This window comes from Nerophis lumbriciformis, linkage group LG25 (assembly GCF_033978685.3).
Source record: "Nerophis lumbriciformis linkage group LG25, RoL_Nlum_v2.1, whole genome shotgun sequence".
NCBI lineage: Eukaryota > Metazoa > Chordata > Actinopteri > Syngnathiformes > Syngnathidae > Nerophis > Nerophis lumbriciformis.
The window spans coordinates 29,654,088-29,672,738 of NC_084572.2; the positions used below are offsets into that span (position 1 = coordinate 29,654,088).

The 18,651-nt window shown below is 38.9% G+C and overlaps 1 protein-coding gene across 1 annotated transcript; it reads right to left on the reverse strand.

Annotated features, from left to right (window-relative positions):
• Positions 1–2,388: 2,388 nt before the first annotated feature.
• Positions 2,389–17,414, reverse strand: thumpd1 (THUMP domain containing 1). Its single transcript, XM_061984153.1, has 5 exons — positions 16,914–17,414; positions 8,772–8,931; positions 7,075–7,160; positions 5,702–5,864; positions 2,389–3,179 (listed from the first exon to the last, which is right to left on the reverse strand). The coding sequence occupies exons 1-5, from the start codon at positions 17,121–17,123 to the stop codon at positions 2,617–2,619; spliced, it is 1,182 nt and encodes a 393-aa protein (XP_061840137.1). The 5' UTR covers positions 17,124–17,414; the 3' UTR covers positions 2,389–2,616.
• Between the last annotated feature and the right edge of the window lie 1,237 nt (positions 17,415–18,651).

Consider the following 18,651-nt stretch of genomic DNA (forward strand, 5'->3'; position numbering starts at 1 on the left):
AGGAAAAAGAAACAACTAAAAGGCCAACACTTAAAAGTCAACAATTAGCAAAAAAAACAACAAAAAAACTCAAAACAATACACAAATTTAATTTGTAGTTAGCCTGTTAGCATCTGTGCTAAGGTCACTGTTCAGAGATGTTTGGTTTTCACAAATTTACAAAATATTAAAATATATTTACAATTTTTTTATTTAAAACAGGGTTCCCCAAACTACAGCCTGCCAGCGTCCAAAATCCGGCCCGCGGGAAGTCCCAAGTAGAAAAAAAAAATATTAGTATTATTATTTATTTTTTTAAATCTGTCCTTTCTAATCCATTTTCTACCACTTGTTACACTTGGTGTCTCCTAGCTGCTCAGGCAAATCATATTGTCTAAAAATGCATTTTCCCATTGTGCACGCTTTTTTAGTCAATTAGTGCGCGAGGAATATATATATATATATATATATATATATATATATATATGTTATATTGTCTTTTTTAATTCCAGCGAGTTAATCCATTTTGGGGGGAGTTGAGCGGATAATTGAATTTAATTATGATGCGTTCAAGAGTTTATATATATATATATATGTATATATATATATATATAAACATACAGTATATACACCGTTGAGGTCAGGTTACTGTGTTTATCCATAATACAGTGCTCAATACCGGGGTAGAGCGGTATATACGTTAGGTCAGGAAAAAAACACAGAGGCTATTTCATCCCTACAAGCCTGTTTCGCAGGTTTCCCTGCTCTTCAGGGGAGTTTATTACTTAAAGTTTATGGAATATAAATTTTATAGTTTAAACTCCCCTGAAGAGCAGGAAAACCTGTGAAACAGGATTGTAGGGATGAAATAGCCTCTGTGTTTTTTCCTGACCTAACGTATATATATATATATATATATATATATATATATATCCATCCATTTTCTACCGCTTGTCTCTTTTGGGATCGCGGGGGGTGCTGGAGCCTATCTCAGCTGCATTCGGGCGGTAGGCAGGGTACATATATATATACAGCTTGGCCCCCGGCCAAATTGTTTTAACCCAATGCGGCCCCAAAAGTTTGGGGACCTCTGATCTAAAACAAAGCCAACAAACAGGATCAACACAGCTAATCTGCCGACTAATGACGTAACACCGATAAAAGATATGTATACACCAATGTCGATTCTCAATTCAAAATATCAATATTTTAATCACTTCAGTTATTGGCCGTTTTTGTAAGGGCCGCCAGAAATTGGCAGACCCGTCAGCAATCCTGTTCTGTCTCCCTGTAATGTTTGTCTGATCTTGAGTGGAATTGTGCTGAAAAGCTTAAATTTCCCCTCAGGGATTATTAAAGTAATTCTGATTCTGAGTCATTAACAGGAAGACAGTGTAAAACAGAGGGTGTCCACACATTTGGGTTTGGGGGCCACATTAGGCTAAAAAGAGTACAGTCCCCCTTTAAATTAAACATAAGCCAGCACTAGGGAGTTAGCTTGGTAGCATCAGTGCTGCTTTTTAAAAAAATGTTTGATTTTCACCGAAATACACACAAAAAACGTTTTAATCTGAAACAAATAGCCCAAAAATGAGATTAGCACAGTTAATCCACCTACATTTATATTAATACTTGGAATATGTGCTGTTGTGTAATATTAGCATTAGCATCGTTGCTAACGTGACTTTGCTAACGTTTTTCATTGTTCAACATATTTGTCAACAGAACATTGTTATTTTTAACAAACATACGTCCTGACTTTAAAAAAAGATTGTAATTAAATAAGTTAGCTTGCTACCAGTCGCATCATAATTGAGTTATTTGTACATTACATTAAATAAAACGGCCACACTAAAATAACATATTATATATTTAGCATTTATTAGCATTGCTGCCTTGCGGAGAATAATATCCCAGAACACATTTAAACATGTTAACTTTAGCATGGCCAGTTTATCACAAATGTTTAGTCATTCTTACCTGTAGAAAGAGATGTTTGCTTCAGGAATGTATTTAAAAGAAAGGATTAAAAGAAAACAAGGGAAAAGCCACGTTTTATTGTGACTTAATTGACAAGTTCGTAGTTGGCTTCTGCGCATGTCCAATTTATCGAGGTCAAAGTTCAGGAGGGATAAACAAAGCCAAGCGACTCCATACTTTTTCTGGTAAACTTCCGTCAGTTCGTGGTTTGTTTTTACTCTTTAGCGTGAATAGTAGGATATATATTTCTGATTTTTTGTTTATTCCGTGTCGTGTACATTTTTCTTAATATGCCGAAGATTTCCTTTAAACGTAATGGTTGCGTTGCTCGGGAGAATGCTTATCAGTGGCGCCACTTAGCGGTGTGGCGGAAAACTGCAACGAACAGTCCCAACACAAGTCATCTTAATTGAATGAAATGAGTCAAAACACATAAGGGCGACTTTTAATGGAGGAACTTTACAGAAGTGTGACACAGGATGACCTGATGAATATGAAAATTAAAGGAAAATAATTAAGATACATAAAAAAACAAAATGTTGAAGATTGAAAACAGCATAATACATAAAAACATATACTGTTATTTTTGCTGAACTTGACTGATGGGTTATGGACTTAAAAATAAGCTTCCATGTAAGAAAAAAACAAAACAAAAACTCACTCTCCATCTTTTTTATCGTCACAGTCCTGTGTCTTCTCTTCTTCCTCCACGTCTCCTTTACCTGCCATCTTCTGCTCCTCTACACCATCTTCTACCGCTTTTCTTTCCTTCTCCTCCTCTGACGCTTTTACTGTGTCGTCTTCCTTCTCTTCTACTTTGTCATCTTCCTTTCCCTTCTCTGCTGATTTGTCGTCTTCCTTCTCTACTTTCTCGCCTTCTTTCTCTTCTACTTTGTCGCCTTCCATCTCTTCAACTTTGTCGTCTTCCTTTCCCTCCTCTGCTGCTTTGTCGTCTTCCTTTCCCTCCTCTGCTGCTTTGTCGTCTTCCTTTCCCTCTTCTGCTGCTTTGTCACCTGCCTTCTCAGGCTCCTCCGTCTTGGGGCCGTCTTCCGTCTTGGGGGGGTCGTCTCTGACCACTTCCTGTAAGTTGTACTTCTTGTACACGGTGTATTCTCTGGCCACGCTGACACAGCACACCGCCTTGATGACCTCCAGCATGATGGTGAGGTCCGGCTTGGACAGGTTGACTCTGTTCTTGGAGTTCATCTTCCCCACCAGGCCTGAAAGACAAAACACAAGTTGTGGCTGTTGTTCCACTCCCGTGCTGTAGGCGGCGCTAACAAGTAAGGCGCCAACTACAAACTGCATGTTTGTTTTAAAACACCAGTGCCATCTGCTGGGTGTTTCTGTTACTCTGCTAACCAACCCACTTGGATGTGTTGAAAACTAAAATTGCGGCTTGTTGTCTGTTATTTATTGGTCTGCTGCACATTGTTGGAATAATTAAAAAAAATACTTTAAAATGTGAAAAATAGAGCAAATTGGTAGACATGTGAATACAAAAGGCTGAAATGTTGATAGCTTTGAATCTAACTATTTATTTAAAAAACTGTGGTCAACATTAGGCAATTCCAGTCAATTAGAAGACATTAATTCTCAGCAAAAAAAGGTGTGTGTATACCTGAAATTAACAAAACACAAAAAAAGATGGTTGTATATTTGTGTTAGGTGGTGGGTGGTAATGGAAATTTGGTATCGCTCCAATACCCTGTAAATCAGTGGTTCTTAACCTGGGTTCGATCGAACCCTAGGGGTTCGGTGAGTCGGCCTCAGGGGTTCGGCGGACCCTCCGCCGCGGAGGGCGAGACACATCCGACTCATCGTGTAAATAAAAACTTCTCCCTATCGGCGTATTATGGATACATCAACAGCAGAAGTCACACTGATTTGCAGGTGTGTCATTTGTTGTGTGTGTTGGTTTTGTTCTTCGAACAAGGTGATGTTTGCGCATGGTTCATTTTGTGCACCGGTAAAAAAAAACATAACTGTCTTGAATTAGAAAAAATATATATGTATATTTTTCAAGAAAGAAGGGTTCGATGAATGTGCATATGAAACTGGTGGGGTTCGGTACCTCCAACAAAGTTAAGAAACACTGCTGTAAATAGCTAGGATGTTATCGCCAATACGGATACCAAAACGTTTGACTTGAAATGTCAGCATCGTTAACTAATTAAGTGGTTAGTTAGTCGATTATGCTTGGAAAAACACAGGAAAATATTCCATGAACAATGTAAAAGTAAACAATGTAAAAAAAAAAATCACTTCCTTTACTATGTTGTATTGCAGACAATTGATGGAAAAAGTGGTAACCGCAAAACAAAAACACAAAAAAACTAACAATGTGCAGTAACAAAAATGTAAACAAAACAACTTCCAACATTCCACGCCGATATTTGTGAAAAATTACGCCAGTAGTCCGGATGGCAGGGAGGGGAGGAGCAAAGACAGAAAGAGAAAGAAAGTGAAAGAAGACATAGAAAAAAGAAAGATATAAGAAAGGGTGTGTGGAGGGAGGTGTGGCCAGTGCTGCCTGCAGGAGCAAAGGTCACCGCCTCTGTCCATGGTGCTGAGGACAGAGCACCATCAGACGGGGGTGTGGCAGTGCTGACGGCGAGACACAGCTGGCAGGTGATTAGATTTCACAGGTAGTACATGTTAATCTAATCATCTGTTGTTTTTAACAGGAAGCGGCTGGGAGCAGGAGGGGAGAAAGGTTACGGACGTGGCTGAAAAGTTGCGTCCTGCTGGAGAGAAAACTTGTGCTAAAACATGATTATTAAAACCTGCACGCTGGGCTCCTGTGCCGTGTCTGACAGTGGGACTGCGAGGAAGCAACGTCCACAGGGTGAAAGAAGAGCAAAAGAAAGAGAAGGAAAGAAGAGAGAGAGACAAAACGAAAGAAACAGAGAGAAAGAATAGACAAAGAAAGAAAGAGAAATTGAGAAAAACAGAAAAAAAATAAAGAAAAAAAAATGAGATAAAGACAAAGAAAAAAGAGAGAGAAAGAAATAAAGTGTGACAAGAAGCAGTAAAAATGGATGGATGGATGAAATTAAGAGAGAAAGAAAGAGAATGAAAGAGATGGAAAGAGAGAGAGAGAGAAAAGAAGGAAATAAAAAAAGAGAAAGAAAGAAGGGACAGATAAGAGCTAAAGAGAGAGAGAAAGAAAGAAAATGAGACAGATAAAAGAGAGAGACAGAGACAGAGAGAAAGATAAAAGAACTACAGAGAGACAGAGAAAGAAAGAAATAGAGAACAGGAAAAAGAAAGAGAAAGAAAATAAAGGAAATAGAGAGAAAGAAAGAGAAGGAAACAGAAAAAAGATAGAAAGGAGACAGAAAAAAGAGAATGAGAAAGAAAGAGACAGATAGAAAGGCATAAAGAGAGAGAGAAAGAGGAGACAGGAAAATGTGATGGATGGAAGAGAAAATGTAAGAAAAGTATTGATCCATTATCAATGCTCACCTTGGTATCAATAATCAGAAGGATACACCCACCCATAATATGTGGTGATTCCCGTAGAGAAATACCCAAATGGACTTTCAAATCAAGATGGCTGACAACCTAAATGTTCCACAGCATACTGTAGGTACTTTGAAGATTTTCATGTGTATAGTAATATGTATATTACCATATATACATACATATATCAGGGGGTTGCCTACAGCCGGTGCTAATTACATTCCAAATTAAGGGCGTGTGGCGTTGAAGTCCAACACCAGCAGGACGGAAAGTCTACCTGCGACGGATTTGATGACGTCCTCCCTCTTGCTGTGGTTGTTGTTGCGGGCCTTGTAGACCACCTGGTAGGTGGCCGTGTTGGGCCTCTTGAACCAGGGCTGCAAGAAGTTGGACAGGTAGTTCAGGATGTCGTCCAGGAAGGCCCTACATGTCCCCATCACCTGGGAGAAGGGACGAGAGGAAAAACACCCCAATGATTCTTGTTCATTCTTAACTGGAAGAGACGCTCGCATGCTAAAACTGCTGCAAAATCATTTTCAAATCCTATTATAATTAGAGATATCCGATATTGTCCAACTCTTACTACCGATTCCGATATCAACCGATACCGATATATACAGTCGTGGAATCAACACATTATTATGCCTAATGTTGTTGTGATGCCCCGCTGGATGCATTAAACAATGTAACAAGGTTTTCCAAAATAAATCAACTCAAGTTATGGAAAAAAATGCCAACATGGCACTGCCATATTTATTATTGAAGTCACAAAGTGCTTTTTTTTTTTTTTTTAAATGCCTCAAAACAGCAGCTTGGAATTTGGAACATGCTCTCCCTGAGAGAGCATGAGGCTGAGGTGGGCGGTGTTGGTTATATTGTAGCGTCCCGGAAGAGTTAGTGCTGCAAGGGGTTCTGGGTATTTGTTCTGTTGTGTTTATGTTGTGTTACGGTGCGGATGTTCTCCCGAAATGTGCTTGTCATTCTTGTTTGGTGTGGGTTCACAGTGTGGCGCATATTTGTAACAGTGTTAAAGTTGTTTATACGGCCACCCTCAGTGTGACCTGTATGGCTGTTGACCAAGTATGCGTGCATTCACTTGTGTGTGTGAAAAGCCGTAGATATTATGTGACTGGGCCGGCACGCAAAGGGAGTGCCTTTAAGGTTTATTGGCGCTCTGTACCTCTCCCTATTTCCGTGTACACAGCGGCGTTTTAAAAAGTCATACATTTTACTTTTTGAAACCGATACCGATCATTTCCGATATTACATTTTAAAGCATTTATCGGCTGATAATATCGGCAATCCGATATTATCAAACATCCTTAGTGCGGTTTATATGCCGGAGCGCTCTATAGTCCGGAAACATACGGTATGTGTGGTTCCTGTTGATATCGTATCGGATCAATATCGGTGTCACCCAGTACTCAAGGCTCTAATATCAGTATTGTGTTGATTGAGAAAAAAGCTGTATCAGGACACTCATACTAAAAGTGAATTGAAGCACTTAATAAAGCTTTCATGGTGGACACGGTTTGATCCTGGAACAGATTATTTCCTCGATACTTCCAAATTTGGACATGAACAAAAGACAATTTGGCAATTCAATGTGCTAAGAAAAATAAATAAATACAAATATTTCTGGCGTCTCACCGGCAGCATTCGAAGGATCACGCGCGTCTTTTTCTTCTTGGTGGCGTGCAGATCTGACAGGATGTGATGCACCAGCTTGTCTGACTCTACACCAGAAGGCAAAAAACACAACAAAAGACATTTTAGGACTATTTCTGCACAGTTGAAGTCAATTATATCTATATAGCGCTTTTCTCTAGTGACTCAAAGCACTTTACATAGTGAAAGCCAATATCTAAGTTACATTTAAACCAGTGTTGGTGGCACTGGGAGCCAGAGGTGGGTAGTAACGCGCTACATTTACTCCGTTACATCTACTTGAGTAACTTTTGGGATAAATTGTACTTCTAAGAGTAGTTTTATTGCAACATACTTTTACTTTTACTTGAGTATATTTATAGAGAAGAAACGCTACTTTTACTCCGCTACATTTATCTACATTCAGCTCGCTACTATTTTTTATCGATCTGTTAATGCACGCTTTGTTTGTTTTGGTCTGTCAGACAGACCTTCATAGTGCCTGCGTTTCAACAAATACAGTCACTGGTGACGTTCACTCCGTTCCACCAATCAGATGCAGTCACTGGTGACGTTGGACCAATCAAACAGAGCCAGGGGTCACATGACCTGACTTAAACAAGTTGAAAAACTTATTGGGGTGTTACCATTTAGTGGTCAATTGTACGGAATATATACTGTACTGTGCAATCTACTAATAAACGTTTCAATCAATCAATCAAAAGTGTGAAGGAAAAAAGACCCTTTTATTTCAACCGTACATCCCGTCAAAAGCCTAAAGACTGACTGCACAGTTCCTGTCTTCACAATAAAAGTGCCGCTCCATCGCGCCTGCGCTTTCAAAACAAGAGTCTCCGAAAGCCTGCGCAAACAAGCTAGCAAGCTACGGAGTTTGCCGCCAATGTATTTCTTGTAAAGTGTATAAAAACGAATATGGAAGCTGGACAAATAAGATGCCAAAAATCAACCACTTTCATGTGGTATTAGACAGAAAGGAGGAACTTTTTTCTCCTCCATTTGAAAACGTGGACGCTATCAGCACTACTGTCTGATTCCAATCAATGCAAGTCATCAGAATCAGGTAATACACCAACTTATATTCTTGTCTTCATGAAAGAAAGGAATCTATATGTGTTAAACATGCATGTATATTCATTAAAACACCTTTAACATGTAAACAAAAACGGCAAAATAAATAAATATAAATTATATACTGTATATATATATATATATATATATATATATATATATATATATATATATATAAATGTGTGTGTGTATATATATATATATATATATATATATATATGATATGTGTGTGTACCGGTATGTTACTCATCAGTTACTCAGTACTTGAGTAGTTTTTTCACAACATACTTTTTACTTTTACTCAAGTAAATATTTGGGTGACTACTCTTTACTTTTACTTGAGTAATAAATCTCTAAAGTAACAGTACTCTTACTTGAGTACAATTTCTGGCTACTCTACCCACCTCTGCTGGGAGCAGGCGGGTAAAGTGTCTTGTCCAAGGACACAACGGCAGTGACAAGGATGGCGGAAGCGGGGATCGAACCTGGAACCCTCAAGTTGCTGGCACGGCCACTCTACCAACCGAGCAGTACCGCCCCAGTTGTAGATAACCATGATCTTTACATAGTATGATAAAACATTGAAGTCCAGCTCAAATGACAAGGTTTACCCAGATTGCGGGTTCTGATGAAGATGACATTGTTGGCGCCGCTCTCAAGGGCCTGGAAACGCCGCTCTTGGTAACCAGGGGGCGCTCTCAGCTGCGCCACTTCCCTCTTCAGCGCATCGTCCACGTCTTCGTCGGGGCAGCTCCCCTCGCCCCCTGGAAACTGTCCAACGGTGTGAAAACCACATTTAAACTGGTTTTAAAGGTTATGCAAAAGTGACTTATTAATAATAATGTTGTAACATTATTATATCATGTTTATGAGCACCAAACAGGAGAAAAATGAATCATCCCTTCACTCGCTTGCTCCACTGTTGAGAAAAAGGCGCTCAAAACGCAACAAAAATTGTTAAAAAACAATAACAAAACAATCTTTGCTACACATCTTTAATATCGAGCACTTTTATCTTCAAAACCAGTTTGGCCCCATTTGAATTGCATTAAAAACACAATTCTTTACATTCTGTAACAATGATACATTATATGCTTGAATCGTGAATAATAATGATAAGGCTGGGCGATAAAACAATATCAATATATATTGCGATAGACATGTAATCGATATCAGTAAATGCTTTTACATATATTGTGTAAATATTACATATATGTTATATTTTATATTGCTACTACGGTACATTGTTTGTCTATTTTATACCTGCATTGTCCTTTCCATCCTTACACGTTCCATCCTTTGAGCTACCGTGTGGAACAATTTCCCTTGTGGATCATTAAAGTTTGTATAAGTCTTTCGATCATTTCTTCTTCTTCTTTGTTGCGATCAAGGTTGGTTGCACGAACAAAGGCACTCGCTCTCTGGTAACCGAGCAACGCAGCAAGTGATCACTGTTCAGTGGGAGTGACATGATAACAGCCAATCAGTGTTATTAGCATTAAACAGGCACTGAGTGAGCACAATGTGTCCGTCATGTCCTCATGTGTCATGGCTTTTTATTTTTTTCAAACTATAATGTGCAATAATGTTATATGTGTATATGTATATATATGCATATGTATGGATATGGATATGTGCATGTGTGTGGATATATATATATATATATATATATATATATATATATATATATATATATATATAGATACCGTATTTTCCGCACTATAAGGCGCACCTAAAAACCACAATTTTTCTCAAAAGCTGACAGTGCGCCTAATAACCCGGTGCGCTTTATTACGATTCATTTTCATAAAGTTTCGGTCTCGCAACTTCGGTAAACAGCCGCCATCTTTTTTCCCGGTAGAACAGGAAGCGCTTCTTCTTCTACGCAAGCAACCGCCAAGGAAAGCACCCGCCCCCATAGAACAGGAAGCGCTTCACCCGCCCCCATAGAACAGGAAGCGCTTCACCCGCCCCCGGAAGAAGAAGAAAAAACGCGCGGATATCACCGTACGTTTCATTTCCTGTTTACATCTGTAAAGACCACAAAATGGCTCCTACTAAACGATCCGGGTCATAAAAAGACGCAATCTCTCCATCCGCACACGGATTACTACCGTATTTCACAGCAACTGAACCGCACTGTGGAACGGGAGCACGTACGGTGAATATTCGCTCCACAGGGAATGAGAAGTCATCCTTCACTGTGGTTCTAGCTTGCCATGCTAACTTCCACTCATGGTGATATTCAAAAGGAAGACCTTGCCAAAAGAGACCTTTCCAGCCGGCGTCATCATAAAAGCTAACTCGAAGGGATGGATGGATGAAGAAAAGATGAGCGAGTGGTTAAGGGAAGTTTACGCGAAGAGGCCGGGTGGCTTTTTTCACACAGCTCCGAAGGCGAACACACCTTCACTAAGACGGGCAGACAGCCTCGGACGACATACGCCAACATCTGCCAGTGGATCGTAAATGCTTGGGCAGATATTTCGGTCACAACTGTGGTCCGAGCTTTCCGGAAGGCAGGATTCACAGAACAACAGCGACACTGACTCCCGATGACTTCTACGAGACGGAACCGGCCATTTTGGATCCCACGCTAGCGCAACTTTTCAATTCGGACACCGAAGACGAAGAATTCGAAGGATTTACGAATGAAGAATAACTTCAGAAGGTGAGCGCTATGTTTATTTTGTGTGTTGTGACATTAACGTTCGAGCAACATTATGTTACTATTGCTCTACACCATTTTGAATTTTACTATGTTTGTGATTGCACATTTGCGTACATTTTGGGACAGAGTTGTTAGAACGCTGGTTTTCAATATATTATTAAAGTTTGACTGAACTATCTGACTGTTTTTTTGACATTCACTTTAGCGCAGCGTTTTTTTGACATTCACTTTAGCGCAGCGTAGGCGCGGCTTTTAGTCCGGGGCGGCTTATTGGTGGACAAAATTATGAAATATGTAATTCATAGAAGGTGCGGCTAATAATCCGGTGCGCCTTATAGTGCGGAAAATACGGTACATATCTTCTTTTTTTTAATCTTTTTTTTTACTATTTATATCACTAAATTATTGTGTATGCAGTTGCACCTTAGGGGATCTGCTCCAATTTCGTTGTTCTTTGAACCTGTTCACTGTAATAATGACAATAAAACTCTATTCTATGTGTATTGGCAGAGCAGCGCATGCAGATGACAGCAGCTTGTTGTTTTCGCTTCTTAATAAAAAAAGAAAACTGATCCATCACCTCCTTGTTATGTTTGTTTGATATACAGTACTGTATAGCACTTCATATTATGTTCAAAGTGTACAAATATTCATTAAAATACAGTATTTTTAATCGAGGCTGGAACCCATTATTCATATTTACATTGTTTATAATGAAGAACTTTGCTTCACTGTACAAACTTTTTTCCAATTATGAATGGCGTTCAAGAGCCAGTTTGTACATTGCGGTTCCACTTTACACAACAGTGCATCTTAAAAACACACATTCTGCCAGAGACAAACACACAGATCACTAGCATTAAAGCTCCAGACAAACCAGTGTGTTCCCAGTCGGGCTTTTTAAAAGCACTATTAGTCCAGCATCGAGGTTAGACTATGTTTAGACCTTTACAGACTCATTGTTGAAATATATTATAATATGAGACATTAAAACAAGTTTCACTACTATACAAAACCAGTGAAGTTGGCACGTTGTGTAAATCGTAAATAAAAACAATACAATGATTTGTAAATCCTTTTCAACCTATATTCAATTAAATAGACTGCAAAGACAAGATGTTTAACATTCGAACTGGAAAACTGTTATTTTTTGCAAAGATTAGCTCATTTGGAATTTGATGCCTGCATCATGTTTCATAAAAGCTGGCACAAGCGAAAGCCATTTATCAACAACACCCAGAAACGTCGCCGGCTTCGACGGACTAATGCAAAGTGGAAAAGTGTTCTGTGGTCTGACGAGTCCACATTTAAATAAATGATAAATGGGTTGTACTTGTATAGCGCTTTTCTACCTTCAAGGTACTCAAAGCGCTTTGACACTACTTCCACATTTACCCATTCACACACACATTCACACACTGATGGAGGGAGCTGCCATGCAAGGCGCTAACCAGCACCCATCAGGAGCAAGGGTGAAGTGTCTTGCTCAGGACACAACGGACATGACGAGGTTGGTACTAGGTGGGGATTGAACCAGGGACCCTCGGGTCGCGCACGGCCACTCTTCCACTGCGCCACGCCGTCATTTCAAATTGATTTTGGAAACTGTGGACGTCGTGTCCTCCGGACCAAAGAGGAAAATAACCATTCGTATTGTTGTAGGCGCAAAGTTGAAAAGCCAGCCTCTGTGATGGTATGGGGGTGTATTAGTGCCCAAGACATGGGTAACTTACACATCTGTCAAGGCACCATTAATGCTGAAAGGTACATACGGGTTTTAGAGCAACATATGTTACCATCCAAGCAACGTTATCATGGACGCCCCTGCTTATTTCAGCAAGACAATGCCAAGCCACGTGTTACAACAGCGTGGCTTCATAGTAAAAGAGAGCGGGTACTAGACTGGCCTGCCTGTAGTCCAGACCTGTCTCTCATTGAAAATGTGTGGCGCAATACGAAGCCTAAAATACCACAACAGAGACCCCGGACTGTTGAACAACTTAAGCTGTACATCAAGCAAGAATGGGCAAGAATTCCACCTGAAAAGCTTCAAAAATTGGTCTCCTCAGTTCCCAAACGTATACCGAGTGTCGTTAAAAGGAAAGGCCAGGTAACACAGTGATAAAATAAAAATGCCCCTGTGCCAACTTTTTTGCAATGCCATTAAATTCTAAGTTAATAATTAATTGCAAAAAAAAAAAAGCTTCTCAGTTCAAGTCTATTAAAGTTAAAGTTAAAGTTAAAGTACCAATGATTGTCACACACACACTAGGTGTGGCGAGATTATTCTCTGCATTTGACCCATCACCCTTGATCACCCCCTGGGAGGTGAGGGGAGCAGTGGGCAGCAGCGGTGGCCGCGCCCGGGAATCATTTTGGTGATTTAACCCCCAATTCCAACCCTTGATGCTGAGTGCCAAGCAGGGAGGTAATGGGTCCCATTTTTATAGTCTTTGGTATGACTCGATTAAATTGAATATAAGTTAAAAAAGATTTGCAAATCATTGTATTCTGTTTTTATTTACCATTTACACAACGTGCCAACTTCACTGGTATTATTTAAATAGCAAGGTAGTTACACTTTCACATGACTTCCTGGGTTAACCATGAATTGATTAACGTGGACCCCGACTTAAACAAGTTGAAAAACTTATTGGGGTGTTACCATTTAGTGGTCAATTGTACGGAATATGTACTGTACTGTGCAATCTACTAGTGTACAGCTCTGGTAATGGGTACATTCGCACCCACCTGCACAAATGTACTTCAAAATGTAACAATCAAAATAAATATTACTTTTTTGTTTTGTTTACTAGGGCATGCATATATAATATGCATTAGTTTGACCATTTAAAATCAACAATAATAAAAAGGAAATGCTTGGAAATAGCATAAAAATGCCCCAAAAACTTGGAAAAACGCGATTCATAGCGTTACCTTTTGGTGTAACCATCATGAGCGTTCTGTTCAGGTATATTTCTTTCATATTTTGATAAATCATCATATTTATGTATTACTAAATTTAAATAGGTGTTGATCAATCTTTAAGCTGTGTGTATTTGATTTCAGTTTGCTTTTGACATCTTATTTAGAATTGTAGTTGAAACTTTTACAACCTTGTGTTGCGCTCATGATGGCGTAACCAAACTAGATTTCATTGAATGATCTTATTTTGAATATGTATTCCCTTTTTTACATTTAGTATATTTAAATATTCATTTATAAACATTGAATACATTTCAAATATCAATAAAATGCAATTGCCTTCATCTTATAGAGTAATGTTTAGTTACACCAAGTCATAAGCGTAACACTAAGCTTCATCACTTTGACTTGTAATAGCTCTAATTCTGGTGGTGTTTTATGTTTTTTTCTTTTTGGAACATGTACCGGTACTATACATATAATACAATAAAGTCCCATATAAAATTATGTTTCTTTCTTTCATAGTTCTTTTTATTGATTTCACATTCACAACATATTCAAACCCTCTTCATCCCCTATCCCTGCTGTCACTCAAAACAAAAACAAAAAACAAAAGTAAGAGTACAAAAGTACCAGGAGTAAAAAAAATAAAATAAATAAATAAATAAAGTTCAGTACAAGGCACTTAAAACAAAGTAATTGAAAACTGAAACATAATGTAGACGCAGCATGACAAGGCCATATTTAGGTACATATCTAGGACTCTTCATGCACTTGTGCAGAAGATTGGTCAAAAAAAGTCAAAAAAGGTCTCCACACTTTAAAAAACTTGTTTTCAGTGCCCCGTAATGTATATCTTATTTTCTCGAGCTTCAGGTTTGCTAGTACGTCCCTTATCCAGTGGGAGACTAAGGGTGGGACAGCCTCCTTCCACTTCAACAATATCAGGCGGCGTGCGAGGAGAGTGGTAAAGGCAACTATTTTGTGACCCCCGACAGGTACCGTAGTTCCATCCCTTCAGGAATGATTCCAAATACAGAAATTAAAGGGTTTGGATCGATTTGAATTGTTAAGACCGTGGAGAGTGCTTCGAAGATGGACTTCCAGTACCCCTTTAGCTTCGGACAAAGCCAAAACATGTGTATTAATGTTGCGTTATCTAGTTTACATCCATCACATAATGGGTTAATATGGGGAAATATTTTTGCTTTTGAGAAGTGCACCCGGTGTATCACTTTAAATTGGACCAGTGAGTGTCGTGCGCACATTGAAGATGAGTGAACCCTTTTCTCAATTTTTGCCCAGGTTACGTCATCTATTGATGTTTGGAGGTCTTGTTCCCATGCTTTTCTGATTCTTAGCATGGAAGTGCATTCTAATCCTGAGAGTAAATTAAGTATATGTGAGATTGCCCTCTTCTTTATTGGATTTAAAGACATAATTTCATCTGTGGTTGATTTAGAGAGTTTGTTAGGGAACTGCAGAAGAACTGTTTTAACATAATCCCTTATCTGGAAATATTTAAATATATGGGAACTGGGTAGATTACATTTCTTGGACAACTCCGTAAAAGAGGCGAATATATTGTCTATAAAAAGATCATTGAAGCATTTCAAACCCCTTTGATGCCACATATTAAAAGCTGTGTCAAGTGTTGAAGGTGGAAAGCAGTGATTTGATGCTACTGGACTGAAAAGGCTCATTTCTTGCAGGTAAAAATGTTTTCGAAATTGACAGTATATTTTGAGCGAGTGACTTACTACAGGATTAATATTAATTGTCTTCACTGATAGAGGCAAAGCTGCAGCCATTAGGGCTGCTAAGGAAGCAGAACCACAAGAATGTCTCCAGCTTCACCCATGTAGGACTTTCCTTATGTAGATGGTAATATGTCCAGTACATACTTGCCAACCCTCCCGGATTTTCCGGGAGACTCCCAAAATTCAGCGCCCCTCTCGAAAACCTCCCGGGACAAATTTTCTCCCGAAAATCTCCCGAAATTCAGGCGGAGCTGGAGGCCACGCCCCCTCCAGCTCCATGCGGACCTGAGTGACGTGTTGACAGCCTGTTGTACATGCACATGTGACCCACTCATAATGTGTCACATTTTTGTGTTGATTTATTTAGTTTATTTTGTGGTTTGAATTCGTTTTTGGAGCTGTCATTACACATTTATCAGTATTCACATTGGTCAGTAGGGGGCAGTAGGGCGTTTCTTCCCAATTGAATGCTATCACCTGCAGACCGGAAGTGTCTTGTCATTCTGATGAGAGCGACCAGTCTGTGAACAATTGAAACGTCCTGTGTGCTTTTTCCTCCTGTATAACAGGTTAGTTTTGGTGAATCAACTCACTGAATAATATCCATGTGATCTTTATAAGTTTAAGCACACATTCTGATGGTGGAGCCTAACTCTAAAGTGTTTGTGAGTTGTAGTTTGTATTTGTGAATGAATCCAGTGCACAGCTGCAGTAATCAATACAAAATGGCGACGTGAGTACGCAATGTTTATATAGGAACTTCTGATCCTAATTCAGACTCCTAAATTAGAGCTCCCGTTTTCTTATTGATTTTATAATGTATATTTGTATAATGTGTGTGTTCTGAAATAGTGACAGAGAATAGAACAAGGATGGACAATTCAACCCTTAACTCAACAATGAGTAGAGGAGTGTTATGTGTGTGTATATGTGTAAATAAATGAACACTGAAATTCTAGTATTTCTTTTATTTATATATATATATATATAATAAAATATATATGTATATATATATATAGCTAGAATTCACTGAAAGTCAAGTATTTCTTACATATATATATATATATTAACCCCGCCCCCCACCCCCCACCTCCCGAAATCGGAGGTCTCAAGGTTGGCAAGTATGGTCCAGTATGACATGCAATGCAAGTTGGTGACCCAGGAATACATACAGAAATTATGTTTCTAGCAATACTTTAGTTTTGCCTTTGAAAGTAACACTCCAATGTCCATTAGTGGAGCTGTACACATTAATAACAGTTTCAATCAATCAACATCCGGGGTCTTGAAAACACAAACATCCGGGGTCTAAATGCACCAAACTTCTTCAAAGGATTATTATATTTCATGACGACACAATAAAAATGTTTTTTGAGTGAATAAATAACGGCACCGACCTTTTCTGGGCCGTAGAGTTTATCGGCGTACTCGTTGAGCAGGTCGAAGGCCTCGGCGGTGCACTTCTTCTGGTTCATGTTGCAGGTGACGAGGATGCCTTCCATGCCCACTTCCAGCTCCCTGCCGCCCCTCCACCGTTTGTTGTGCGGCTGGCCGACATAGTGCTTCTTGTTCCGCTTCCTCCCTTCTCCCTGCTGCACGGCCGACATTACGCCTAATAATCAAGCAATTAATAGTAATATTAGTGTCAGCTGCGTTTAACTAGCTTAGCTTAGCTAGCTTAGCCGCCTCGTGAGCGCGAAAATGGCTTTAAGGCGACAGGCTACGATATAAAGGACGTAAAAAGACCACTCAATGTAGTTGGATGCGCCTTTGGAAACGTGCGTTTAAATTAAAAAAAAAGTGTAACTTAAGTCACCGAGAGATGATTCATTCAGTCTCAAACATTAGCATGTTTTAGTACATGTCCTCTACGGAGTGGCAGGAGGGACAAAAAGAGTGCAGTTGCCCACTCTTCAGTAAGGAAAGTAACTATTGGCTGTCCGAGTAGTCACGAGATGACGTCATCCTCTCATTTGCATAATTTTTTTGCAGCGGATGCTGTGAGAGAGAGGAATAACGTCGGAGAAAATAAAAGTGAGTTAAAAAAAAGCGTATATTTTCTTTAAATTTATTTCAATTAAATATTAGGGAATAACATTTGATCAAAAGACTGGAGGGTTGTGACACTGTTCTAATCCATTGAAAAAAAGTGGAATAAAAAAAGCAAACAGGTGTAATGTAACGAGAAAATGTTGCAAACTAATAACACAAAACATGCCCGCTACACTGTTTTTTGTTTGTTTGTTTACTTTAAAACCATCTATGCTCAAAAAATAATAAAAACGTATAATCGACGGATTGAGCTAATGATGGTCTAGAGCAGGGGTCCCCAAACTACGGCCCCCAGCGTCCAAAATCCGGCCCGCGGGAAGTCCCAAGTTAAAAAAAACTAAAAATAATAATTTTTATTTTTTTTGTATTATTACTTCTTTTTTTTTTATTTGTCCTTACTAGTCCATTTTATACCGTCTCCTAGCCACTCAGGCAAATCAAATTGTCTAAAAATGAATTTTACCATCGATAATGTGACATGCAGCAAGTGCACTCTTTAATTCAATTAGTGCGCGAGGAATATATATGTACATACATATATACACATATACATATATATATATGGACATATACATATACATAGACATATACATATATACACATTTACATATACATATACATATATACACACACATTTAAATATTATATATATATATATATATATATATATATATATATATATATATATATATATATATATATATATATATAGCGCGGCCCCCAGCCAAATTGTTTTACCCCAATGCGGCCCCGGAGTCAAAAAGTTTGGGGACCCCTGGTCTAGAGACTTAAGCGTTGAAAATAAAATCAATATATATTAATAATGACACATTTATGGGTTTTACGCGCCTTTGGAAACGTGCGTTCGAATAATAAAAAAGTGTAACTTAAGTCACCGAGAGACGATTCATTCAGTCACAAACAGCATGTTTTAGTACAGGTCTTCTACGGAGTGGCAGGAGGGACAAAACGAGTGCAGTTGCCCACTCTTCAGTAAGGAAAGTAACTATTGGCTGTCCTAATAGTCACTAGATGACGTCATCGTCTCATTTGCATAATTTTTTGCAGCTTGCTGTGGGAGAG

What these genes read in the sequence shown, in the direction of transcription:
- thumpd1 (XM_061984153.1), bottom strand. Translation starts at nt 17,123, where the DNA reads ATGTCGGCCGTGCAGCAGGGAGAAGGGAGGAAGCGGAACAAGAAGCAC. An exon ending in CATCAGAACCCGCAATCTGG is followed by an intron (nt 7,161 to 8,771) that starts GTAAACCTTGTC and finishes CTTCTGGTGTAG; the next exon opens with AGTCAGACAAGCTGGTGCAT. An exon ending in CGTCATCAAATCCGTCGCAG is followed by an intron (nt 3,180 to 5,701) that starts GTAGACTTTCCG and finishes TTTGTCTTTCAG; the next exon opens with GCCTGGTGGGGAAGATGAAC.